The sequence below is a fragment of the Solanum pennellii genome, chromosome 9 (genome assembly GCF_001406875.1).
Source record: "Solanum pennellii chromosome 9, SPENNV200".
NCBI lineage: Eukaryota > Viridiplantae > Streptophyta > Magnoliopsida > Solanales > Solanaceae > Solanum > Solanum pennellii.
Window position 1 is genome coordinate 67,688,983 of NC_028645.1, and position 14,149 is coordinate 67,703,131.

Below are 14,149 nucleotides of genomic sequence, written 5' to 3' on the forward strand. Positions count from 1 at the left end.
CCCCCCCCCCCCCCCCATACTCCCATCTAATCTCTACCAGCAACAACAAATTCAGCTACTGCTACTATAGACTATAAATATTGATAATAGACTACAATAATCACTTGATAAGTCTTTAAAGTAACTATTTTTCCAACTATCCGAAGAAACCCATGTATGATTTAATATATGTATTAATTATTCAATTTTAAAGCAATGAAATACTTTTATTAAAGTGAAAAGTATTGCATCTTGAGATAAATATTGATAAGATATTGAGTTAAGTCCAATCAATTTAAGGTCTAAGATATTTTTATATGGTAAGAAGGGTAATAAATCATGTTTGAGTCCTAGTGCACTTTTGTGATGAAAGACATCAGGTTCAAATCTTGTTGCACCTTGATGAAGGATGTTGGATTTATGTCCTATCTATTTATGGCCTAAGACACCTTTATATGGATAAGACATTGAATTTGAGTCTCGATAGACCATATTGATGAAATAATGATGATTAAGACAGTGTTTTAAAAGGCAGAGCGTGAGACAAGACGTTTTACACTGTACGGGGTGAGATGTAAGTCTCGCACGGGGCGTAAGTCTCATGAATTTATGGAGTGTAGTCTCATGTATATTCAATTTTATAATTTTATTACTAATAAAATAAACAAAAGTAAACCGTTTAATGACAGTACAAAGACATTTTACAAATAACCTATAATATAGAGAAATTTTATTATGATTTTTATTTGAGATAAGTATTAATAATCAATAATGAAAAAAATATTATAATTACTATTTGAAAATTTTCATTACACCAATAATAAGAAATATGAATTAAAGCAAAACAGATTCAAAAAGAAAAATTTAAAATGCCTGGGTCTGTGTTTTTACGTTAGGACTTACGTTTCTATGCTCAAGGCTTATGCCTCAAATTTTAGAAATTACGCCTTATACGACTTTAATTTATGATCTGTAGCGTTTTTGGTACGCCTCACCTCGAAACTCGCCCAAAAATACTTTTGAAAATACTGTTTAATACAAAAATAATGTGTTTTTGATAAAAACTAATCATCAAATTTGTATCAATTTAGCAGATTCATTCCCTAAAGTAATTTTTGTAGTAATGCATAATATGTCTGAAAGAAGACACGTAATTGAATAATACACAAAAATGTAGAATAAGGTACAAATTTATCATAATTTGATATGCTCACATGATATGTTTCATTCATGAAAAATTAGAGCTTTTCATAAATGCTACATATATAGATTCATTCTCTAAAGTGAATGAGGTGTAAGTACAAATGCTAGGCGTGGAAAAGGTTGCGACCTTGAGGTGGACATGGTATCACCAAGAATGTCCCCGGACAGACATATTTCATAAAAAAGTTTCCTACTTTATTATTTGGTTTATATTGAACAAAAATTAGTGCAACCGAGACACATTTTATAGTAAATCAAAAGTTTACTAATTCCAATACTCAGATTGTTGGGAACATCTTGGTCTATAATAATGAAATAAATTATAAAAAATTCAAATAGACATACATTAAGGAATCTAAAGATTCTTTTAAATGATTAATTTTCTTGTATTGTTTGTTATCAAGACAAGTTAATGATGAAATCATCATCAATAGAAGTTGAAATTGAATTCACTACATTCTTAAAACGTATACACAAGGATATAGTGGACCTACTCACCCACCCAATGAGTTGTTTAGATACTTCATGGTCTTAAATGATGTTTTTCTAAATGGTCTCATGTATTCTTATTGTCATCTCGCAATTTGAAATTTGTAATATTATTGGCACAAATAATATGATTATGTGCACAATTTTCTGATAATCAGATTAAGTCCATTTGTCTTGATAAATGATTGTTGCATATCAAGTGAAATTGAATAAACTCAATACTAAAGTAAATGTGATAGTGTAAAACAAAATTATCAATACAGATATGCACTTTATAACTCACCTCCACAAGAGGTAGAGTAATTGAGAAGAAACAACTCATAATTTACTCCAAGAGTAGTAAATCTGAAATTGTTCATGTAATAAATAGTAAATCAAAAAATTTACTTAAGCATAGGGTACATATAATGATAAACTTGGAGGTTACTAGTACAAATAATTTTATTTGTTGGAATGAAAGAATTTAGCCATTCAAAAGATGTGCGCATATAAATATTCAACATATATTGAAGAAGTACAAAATTCTTCAAGAATTTTTTTGTTGCGTGTTTTAATGATAAGTTGATTGAATCAACTAAAGTTGGGATTGAATTTCTGATTTCTAAATGTATAAAAGGTGAATATGTGATATGATCAATAGATGTATCTATAAGATAATCACATATGCATATATTGTCAACATGCAGTTTGACATTAGCAAAATCATTTGTGCAACATAATTGAGTTAAAAGCACAACTTTCAAAACATGTAATCAAGATAATTCATCTTGATAATATTGATAAATATCCAAGATGATGTGACACTAAAATGTCTTAGATAAATAGTTGAATCATTCCTTATGAGAACAAAAGTTCATGTAATGATCTGAAATACGATATTATATTCAAAAGTAATTGTATGCATTAGACTATTAATTTATTGATCAATTTTTCTCTCATTTATTTTATGGTCAGGGACCAAATATTTTTCATCTATTAATTTTGATGTTGTAACACCTCAGATTTAGAAAAGAAGGAAAAAATAATTTTGAGTTGGTGATTTCATCTACGGCTTCCATGTATGGACTGAAGAAACTTTTACGGGACGTAGGTGACAACCGTAGGTAGTGAAAAAATAAAAATTGCAAAATAAGTTCCAGTACGTTTTTTACAGTTCAATAGGATGATCCATCATTGCATGTACGAGTCCTAGATAGGTGTCGTAGTGACCCAAAACTTAGTGAAAACTTAAAGCTTAAAGTTGGTTTATATATTTGGTATGTACGCTCCGTAGAAATACCTACGACCATACATAATCCCGTCAAATGTTGGTCAAATTTAAACACTCTGGCCAGTTTCTATGGTTGACTAGTACGGTTTGTGGAAGGATATTATTATTATTATTATTATTATTATTATTATTATTTATTATTATTATATATTATTATTATTTATTATTATTGTTAATATTTTATATTATTATTATTAATATTATTTATTTTATTATTATTTATTATTATTGTTATTATATATTATTATTATTATTATTATTACGGACACGGGCCTAAAATGCCCTTAAAGTATTGAAAATGGTACAAAATTACCCTTCATCCACCTATTGGCTCCAAAATGTCCTTTTGATCCACCCATTGGCTCCAAAATACCCTTGTCATCCACCTTTGGGTTCAAAAGTGACCATTTTTTAATTGTTTTAAAATTTAACTCTTTAAATATTTTTTTTAAATACTTGGCGTTCAACTATTAATTATAATTTTAATTTATTAATATAATTTATAAACCAATCCACTACCCACTCATTACTAACTAAACCTCACTCAATTAATAATTCAATTATAATATCAAAATCGTCATAAACACTATTAAAACACGATGAAATTATAGATTACTGAAAATGACATTCAAAATTATTCGAGTCTGAATCGAAGCCCCAATTAAATTTAGGTTGAGCCGCTTATTTAGGAGGACACTTTCTTTCAAAATTGAATTAGAAAATTATGATTAAAGGCAAAGAACTAATACATCCCGAATTAATTCATGCATTTTTTTAAATATAATTTTATAAATATTTATGATTTATTTTAAAACCTTTAATATATTATTTTGAAAAAGAGTTACTTATGAAGTAACATCACATAATTGAGACGTAAGAATAATTAAGATGAACATAGTCAGACTTTTAAGTTTATCGGTGATTTTTATGTAGCCACTTGAATGTATGATAATTTACTTCTATATTTTTTAAAAACATTCAATTGGCAGTAGTTTGCATTAATATTGTGACGGGTTCATTAATTTAGAGGGATTTAATTAGTAATGGGTGGTAGTGTATTGATTTATAAATTACACTAATAAGTTAAATTATAACAAATAGTTGAGCGCCACGTATTTTAAAAAAATATTTAAATAGTTTAAATATAATACCGTTAAATAAGTGGTCAATTTTGAACCAAAAGGTGGATGACAAGGGTATTTTGGACCCTTTAGGTGGGTGGGAAGGGCATTTTGGAGCCAATAGGTGAATGAAGGGTAATTTAGTACCATTTTCAATACTTTGAGGGTATTTTAGGCCCTTTTCCGTTATTATTATTATTATTATTATTATTATTATTATTATTGTTATTATTGTTATTTTCATATTGTTATATTATTATTGTTATAATTTATTATTATTATTTATATTTAATTATTTTGATTATTATTTTTATTATTTATTTTATTATTTATTATTATTATTATTATTATATATTATTATTATTTTTTTTTATTATTTTCATATCGTAGTATTATTATTGTTATCATTTATTATTATTATTTATATTTAATTATTTTGATTATTATTATTATGATTATTATTTATTTTAGTATTTATTATTATTATTATTATATATTATTATTATATATTTATTATTAATATTATATTATTATTATTTTTTTTCTTATTCTTTATTATTATTATATATTATTATTATTATTATTATATATTATACATTATTATTATATTGTTATAATAATAATAATAATAATAATAATAATTATTATTATTATTATTTTCATATTATTATTATTATTATTATTATATATTATATATTATATATTGTTATTATTATTAAATTAATCAACTTTATCATGTTAACAGTTTTTAATGGTATTTCAGACATTTTGATTAAAAAAAGTATTTATCAGTACTTATTTGCTTAACACATCAATAATTTTTTTTTAACTTCTACACTTTTATCCAAACACATAACTACTTATTTTAAAAATAAGTTTCAGCACTTCAAAAAACTTTTTAAAAGCTATTTTTTTAAGCCCATCCAAATGGGCTCAGTATCTCACGAAAAAATAGTTTAAAATAAGAATAGTTATATTATCAATTGAAAACTAAAAGAAATCAATTATATAAAAATTTTTAACAATTTAAGTTTAAAGCCTCATTTAATTTTTGCTTTAGACCACTAATATGTTTGAGTCGCTCCTGCTCGACATAAGTTTCGTAAGAATTAAAATTATGTCTATAACATATATAGTTAATTTGTGGGTTTTGAAATTTAACTTTAATTTGATACGAAACTTTTATCTTTCACGATACAAATTTTGTAAGAATCAAGCTGTACACTACGACATAACGTGTTATATCTTCTACAACCTAACTTGTGGAATGATAGTTTATTATTTTCTTCTCTTTCTATTAATTTGGTTCCATAATACCAATCACTAATAGTTATCTTCAAATGTTATGTGATCATCAGCATAAAGCTTAAAATGTCATTTTTTTAATATTAATTATTAAATATCAAAACAAGTAAATCTGTAAATGCCACACCTCTATTCTACATTTTTATGCATATAATAAAGGCATAATTGTATATATGGAGTCGGTCAAAATTCGATTTTGACATTTGAATAAACATATTAAAAATTGATACGTTGTATTCAAATTTTATTTCGAACAAAATTTATCAACAATGGTCACATCCATCATGGCCTCAAGTTGTACTATCCATTGAAGGTTCCAAGTAACGAGTCATATTCATCTAGCTTTGGAGCAATTAGTCTGAAAGTAATATTCATTAATTTTCAAATAAGGTAAACTTTACTGTAAATATTTCTTGAGAATTTTGAACTCTCTCCGGTAGATGAACATAACGGTTTCAATCAATAAATAATGTTCATTATGATAACGAAATAATACATGCAAGACTTTACGTAGGGTTATAAATACTTTCATTCCCCTCACTTATATTTTATCTAATTTTTATCCTAATAACTCTATTATATCCACTTATATTTTTTTTTGGCCTAACCAATAGGTGACCTCCTAAACTTGACATCAATTTTCACTTAGACACCTTAACTATGTTTTGTTCATTTTAGACACCTCATGTCATTCTGTATTGTGTCATTTTAGCATTTTTTGAACATTCAGCTAAATATACGAGGTGTGTGTAATACACTCGCCGATGACGTGTCAAAGACAAATTAAATCAGTGGCATGTATATTAAAAATATTTTTTAAATAATAATATTTTAGTAGAACAAAGATGTAGCCAATGACGTAATGACATGTGGAATTTTTTACACAAAAAATAATTAAAAAAAAATAAATCTACCAAGGTCATTTCTCTGCCCACCCACTCCAACCCCTACCTACCCACCACCCACCCAAATCGTCTCCTTCACTATTCTCCCACCTACCCACCCACCTAATGTCTTCTACACCTTTGTCCATCCTAACTCCAACCCATTTCCCACCCACATCGTCTTCTCTATCCCTCTCCCACCCCATCCATCGTCTTTCAAGATTTTTCGCTGCCCTTCAGCTTCTTTGCGACAATATAAATTGTAATTCTTTTAATGGGTTAAAATTTATTTTTTTGTGAAATTTCTTTGTATTAAAGTTCATTTTTTTTGTCCATAGCATCGTCAAAACTATTTCTCCATGGAAGTAGTTCAAGTTTTTAGAGACGATGACTAAAAGATGAGAAAGAAAATGAAAAAAATAAAATAAAAATGATTAAATGAGTCTTTCACGCGCTGGTATTGAGAGTGTTATTCTCACTATGCCATGTAAGTAAAAAGTGTTAAATGACACAACAAAACATGACATCAAATGTCTAAAATGAACAAAACTTAGTTAAAATGTCTAAATAAAAATTAGTGCCAAATTTAAGCCAGGACCACCAATGGGTTAGCCATTTCTTTTTTGGTGATGCTTCATTGTTTCTAGGCAATTAATTTGTTTTTATTTAGTAAGATAAATTAATAGTATCACGAATATTTTGTTTATTCTTTATAATTCACATATCCTTCCTTTCCCAAATTCAATTATCATTTTGAATAATTGATTTGGCAAACAACAATTTATTTGGAGATTCCTTTTAAAATATACTATATTACGTTAAATTTGATACGATCATACTATATTTATTATATGGTTTCAATCTTTTCAAATCTTGCACTTTTTGTCCCTATAAAGACCACAAACATCAAATTTTCTGTTTATAAATTAAATATCTCAATCAAGGTTTAGAAGTGGCAAATTAGTTTTATTTTTTGCTTTTACCACTTCATTATGACTCATTCTTTTCTTCTTTTTTATTTCGTTATGATCATTTTTTATTTGAAATAATCTTCAAAGATTGATAATGATAAAATATATTATGGTGCAATCCACAAATGACTTTTAAGAAAATTATATAGTTTTAAATGGGTAATCAGATAATTTGAAAAGACCATACTTATATAAAATTCAATGAATGAGAAAATAAATTGTGGTAGATGAAATAGTCTTGGAGTAGTTAAATTAATGTCACACTCACTATTTTTTTGTTTTCACACTACAAACAATACTCAAGGTTCTAATATTGAGTAAGTCGCTTTTGTTAGGAAGTAAATTTTTAATTTTAATATTTTAATATAAATTTAAATTTAATCGAATTTTAATAAAAATGTCAGACACTGAGTGTGAAAAAATGTTTCTATCCTTTGGTGGGTATAACTCATCAATCAAGTTTGCTTTCCTTTGCAAAACTAAGTTCTTAATCTCTTCTAGAATAAATGAACAAATTTGATTTAGACACAATTGAAATAAATATGGGTATTTTATTAAACCAAAATTATTCTGAATTAAAAGTGAATTGAATTGTCAGATGAAGTGTGATTGATTTAAATTGATCATAACCTACGAATCAGTTGTGATTGGGTTGAGGTTTTATTTATTTTTAATATGAAATATAGTCCATTTCTCTCAAATTATCGATCATTATTTTCGAAAATAGTTATATCAATTGTTATCATTTTTAGTAGAAATTGTTTTGAAAGACTACAAACACTATAAATATTTAGTAAAGAGAAGTTATATCTTAAAATATAAATAAAGTTTCCGAATATTTTCTTTACACCAACAGATAATTTGAGACGGAGGGAATACCTATCATACGTGTAAAAAGATTGACTAATTCAATCCCCTGTTGGAATATTCAATCAATTAGTTCACTCTTAGATACATGAATTTGCAGGTACCAAATCTTTTTAGCTACTTTGATATCTTAATTAAATTAAAGTTGATTCAACATAAATAAAATCAAATTTAGAATTTTTTCTTTATTTATTTAAATTGAGTCTTGTCAAGTTGATGACTATTATTGGAGTAGAGGTCCTTATTAAAAAATTATAGTCGTAAAGAATTAATTAAATTAAATGTTCTTTGACATACTTTTACCTAACATTTATTTGATGTGTAAAGATTTAACTGTAACCGATATTTTTACCCAATCTGAAGTGTTTCCAAAATAAAATTGAAAAAAAAAATAATCTGCCATATTTTATTTTGCATTTTCCTTATAAAAAGAAAATATTAACTAGGGATTTATTGCTTTGAATAAAGTATTGCTATTTATTATACTTCTTTTAATTTACTACATCTGTCTTTTGCACCGCATTAATATTTGTTCATATTTATGATTAACGATAAGATAAAAACAAATAATTATTGTAAAGAAAACTCAGAATATAAGAAGAAAAAGACAAGAAGTATAAGATAGAGGAGAAAATTTTCTTATTCAAGTGTATCATACAATGGTGAATGATATCTCTATTTATAATGTTGAGATATCATAGTCAAAGGTCACCTTGGAATTATACATAGTTATCATCAAGGTTCATATCACCTTGAAATCTTATCACATTGGAAACACTAATACATGAATCCAATTAATTGTTGGATAACTCTAATGGATCATCCACATATACAATGGATTTACAACACTCCTCCTTGGATATCCATAGATTATGTGCATCGTTAAAACCTTACTAGGAAAAACCCAGTGGGAAAAAGCCTAGTGAAGGAAAAAGAGTACACATATCTCATAATACGCTTTGAATGTTGCCTCGTTAAAAACCTTACCAGGAAAATCCAATTTGGGACAAAACCATAGTTAAGGAAAAGAGTACAACGCTTATTTCGCTCCCCATTATGAAAACTTTACTTGATATCTTGGAGACGGGGCATTCCAATCTTGTATCTCAACTTCTCAAACGTTGATGTTGGCAATGCCTTAGTGAATAAATCAGCAAGATTATCACTTGACCGAATTTGTTGAACTTCTATCTCACCATTTTGTTGAAGATCATGCGTGAAAAAGAACTTTTGTGAGATATGCTTTGTCCGATCTCCTTTGATGTATCCTCCTCTCAATTGAGCTATACATGCAGCATTATCTTCGTACATTGTGGTTGGTATATTCTTTTTCAAAGAAAAAACCACACATTTTCTGAATATGATGGGTCATTGATCTCAACCAGACGCACTCTGGACTTGCTTCATGGATGGCTATTATTTCTGCATGATTTGAATAAGTGGCTACCAACGTTTGCTTCATTGATCGCCAAGATATTGTCGTGTCTCCACATGTAAACAAATAGCCTGTTTGTGATCGAGCTTTATGCAGATCAGATAAATACCCTGCATCTGCCTAACCAATCAGTTCTGACTTGAATTCATTGGAATAGAATAAACCCATGTCCATGGTCCCCCGAAGATATCGAAGTATGTTTTTAACACCATTTCAATGTCTTTTTGTTGGGGAGGAACTGAATCTTGGCAGTAGACTTACTGCAAACAGATATCTGGTCGAGTATTGTTAGCAAGGTACATTAGTGCCTCGATCGCACTAAGATAAGGAGTTTCATCACCAAGAAGCTCTTCATCATTCTCTTGAGGTCGAAATTGATCTATATTGATGTCAAGCGATCTTACCACCATTGGAGTACTCAATGGATGTGAGTTATCCATGTAAAAACGCTTTAGTATCTTTCTGTGTACGTTGATTGATGAACAAGTATTCCATTTGACAAACTCTCAATTTGTAGGCCAAGACAAAATTTTGTCTTGCCGAGATCTTTCATTTCAAATTCTTTTTTCATACACTCAACAACTTCTAACAGCACTTTATGAGTGCCAATGATGTTCAAATCATCAACATACACAGCTATTATTACAAATTCAGACCCCGACCGTTTAATGAAAATGCAGGGACAAATCGGGTAATTTTTATACTCTTTCTTTAACAAATATTCACTCACACGATTGTACCACATCCTTCTTGATTGTTTCAATCCATACAGAGATTTCTGAAGATTTATTGAACAAGTTTCTCTTGAATCTTTGTATGCTTCAGACACTTTGAATGCTTCAGGAATTTTCATGAAAATGTTGTGGTCCAATGATCCATATAGATAGGCTGTGACAACGTCCATTAGACGCATTTCAAGTTTTTCATGAACTGCCAGATTTATGAGATATCTGAAGGTGATTGCATCTACCACTGGAGAATATGTCTCCATATAATCAATGCCAGGTCTTTGAGATAAACCTTGAGCAACGAGTCGGGCCTTATATCTCATGACTTCACCTTTCTCATTTCTTTTTCGTACAAAAACCCATTTGTACCCCACTGGCTTGATACCTTCAGGTGTTCGAATTATTGATCCAAAAACTTTACGTTTTTCTAGTGAAGCCAATTCAGCTTGAATTGCATCCTTCCATTTTGGCCATTTATTTCTCTGTCTACATTCGTGAACAGATTTTGGCTCAAAATCTTCATCTTGTTGCATTATTTCAATAGCAACATTATAGGCAAATAGTTATGACTTGGGTCTCATCTTGAGAAATTTCTTTCAACCCATGATCATCTTGATCATTTATTCCTTTTCTCTTTCGAGGATTTTTATCCTTGGAACCAATTTGTCTACCACGCTTCAAATGTGGTCTAGACTCATTTGGCTTAACAGTTTGTCCCGTCGGGATATCAACTCGAACTGGAGCATTAACAGCTGGAATATGCGATTTAGTAATCCTTGGAAGATTAGTAAATGCATCTGGGTAGCTGATTTGCAATGTTCTACAAATAAATTATTCTTTGAACTTCTTGCTCACATTGGTTTGTTCGAGGATCCAGATGAGATAGAGATGATGAATTCCAATCTATCTCTTTTCCCAACGACTTATGTTCTCCCCCTAATGTTGGGTATACTGATTCATCAAAATGACAATCAACAAATCTTGCCTTAAATAAATCTTCAGTCATAAGCTACAAATATTTTATGATTGAAGGAGATTCATACCCAACATATATCCCCAACCTTCTTTGGGGCCCCATCTTTGTGCGTTGTGGTGGAGCAATTGGGACATACACCGCACATCCAAAAACTCTAAGATGGGAAATGTTTGTCTCTTGACCAAAAATCAATTGTAATGGGGAGAACTCATGATAATTGGTCGGCCTTATGCACACAAGTGCTGCTGCATGCAAAATAGCATGCCCCCACATAGACACAGATAACTTTGTTCTCATTAGTAATAGTCTAGCTATCAACTGCAGATGTTTAATCAATGATTCTGCTAGACCGTTTTGAGTGTGAACATGCGCAACTGGATGTTCAACTGTTATACCAGTAGACATACAATAATCATTAAATGCCTGAGATGTAAACTCACCAGCATTATCTAGACGGATTGTCTTTATTGTATAGTCTGGAAATTGTGATTTCAATCTTATTATTTGAGCCAGCAATCTTGCAAAAGCCATGTTGCGAGTTGAATAAACACACATCTGACCATCTTGTAGAAGCATCTATCAAGACCATATAATATTTAAAGGGTCCACATGCAGGTTGAATTGGTCCACATAAATCACCCTGTATAAGTTCCAGAAATGCAGGGGATTCAATTCCAACCTTAACGGTTGATGGTTTAATGATCAACTTTCCTTGAGAACAAGCAGCACAAGAGAATTCCTTTGATTGAAGGATATTTGGGCTCTTTAAGGTGTGCCCATGTGAATTCTCAATGATTTTGCGCATCATATTGAATCCGGGTGGCCCAACCGGTCATGCCAAATGATAAAATCATAAAAATTAGTAAACCTTTTGTTTACTACGGCATGTGATTCAACTGTACTTATACTTGTATAGTACAACCCATAAGAAAATGCAGGTAATTTTTCATGCACAATTTTCTTCTCTACATTAATTGTAGTAATGTAAAGGTATTCAACCTTTCCTTCATTAGCCATCTCAACATGATAGCCATTTTGGCGAATAACTTTGAAACTTAATAAGTTTCTTTAAGACTTACTACAATATAATGCATTAACAATGCTTAATATTGTCCCCCCAGGTAGTAATAAGGTCGCTCTTCTAGAGCCCTCAATTAATTTTGTACTACCTGATATTGTGTTGACATATGCCATTTTCATAACCAAATTAGAAAGTATTTCTTTTCTTTTAATATTGTATGCGTTGTACCACTATCAAGAAGGCATACATCTCCATTACTCATCTTGAATCCAACTGACAACTGGGGATTTCTATTAATTTTCATTAAAATAAAATACATTAAAAGAAGGAAGAAACAAAATTAACAACGAAAATTTAAATACTTCAACATGAATAACATAATAATTAAAAATACATAAGTAAAATATTATGTAAAATATTAACAAACTTCATTCCCCAGCTAAAAGATCAAACATCAGTTTCGATCTCCAAAGAAGTCATCAACTTCCATATGAGTAATGTCACCAAGGCCATCAAAAACATCATCCTTTAAAGCCAAATTTGCTTCAACATCCTTATCATATTTCTGAGATGTTCCCGGCTTATCATCATCTTTAAGAGTCATATGTGACTCAGCTCGAGCATTGGAAGAGGAAGCACCACTTTTATTTCCTTTCTTTTTAAAGGAATTTTGATAGAGCCTTACAAAATGCTCATGTGTGCGACATTCATTCTTCCAATGGCCTTTCATGCCACAACGACGACAATTACTTTTTGAGGGGTTATTTTGAGAACTCATGTTGTTCTCCCTTTTATTATGACCACCACCTTGACAATTAGTGTATCGTCTTTTATCTTTGCCACGTCCCCATGCATTATTATATCCCCGATGATCATCTCTTTTTACTTCAGATTGATCACGTGCTTCCACCACATTTGCCTCCGGTAATGGAGCAGCTCCAGTGGGACGAGCTTCATGATTTTTCATTAAAAGAGCATTATGTTTCTCAGCCACCAAAAGACATGAGATTAGTTCAGAATATTTCTGAAAATCCTTTTCACGATATTGCTGCTGCAATATCACATTTGAGGCATGGAAAGTAGTAAGTGTCTTTTCCAACATGTCCTCATCTTTTATAGTCTTCCCACATAATTTTAACTGGGAGGTTATCCTGAATACAGCAAAGTTGTATTCAATTACGGTCTTAAAATCTTGAAACCATAAATGCATCCACTCATAGCAAGCTCTTGGCAACACTGTTGCCTTTAGGTGGTCATATCTCCCCTTTAAATCAGTCCACAATTCAAGTGGATCTTTTATCGTCAGATATTCAATCTTCAGGCCCTCATCAAGATGATGACGAAGGAAAATCATAGCCTTCACCTTATCTTTACTCGATGCTTCATTTCCCTGAGTAATAGTGGCATCAAGACCTTTAGCAACCAAGTGAATCTCAGCATCGAGTACCCATGAAAGATAATTCTTTCCAGAAATATCTAATGCCACAAACTCAAGTTTGAATAATTTCAACATAATGAAATTATGAGAGAATATGTAAATTAAATAAAAATATTTATATAATACATTTGCAAGTAGCAACTTCGTGCTACTAAAGTATTGTAAAGAAAGCTCAGAATATAAGAAGAAAAAGACAAGAAGTATAAGATAGAGGAGATAATTTTCTTATTCAAGTGTATCATACAATGGTGAGTGATATCTCTATTTATAGTGTTGAGATATCATAGTCAAAGGTCACCTTGGAATTATACATAGTTATCATCAAGGTTCATATCACCTTGAAATCTTATCACATTGGAAACACTAATACATGAATCCAATTAATTGTTGGATAACTCTAATGGATCATCCACATATACAATGGATTTACAAAAATAATTAAATTATACTCTCTTCATCAAA

At 29.7% G+C, this 14,149-nt stretch overlaps 1 protein-coding gene across 1 annotated transcript; it reads right to left on the bottom strand.

Moving 5' to 3' along the window:
* Positions 1-12,703: 12,703 nt before the first annotated feature.
* On the bottom strand, positions 12,704-13,762 carry LOC107030313. The gene has a single exon (XM_015231632.1). It carries the CDS (start codon positions 13,760-13,762, stop codon positions 12,704-12,706), a length of 1,059 nt encoding a protein of 352 aa, XP_015087118.1.
* Between the last annotated feature and the right edge of the window lie 387 nt (positions 13,763-14,149).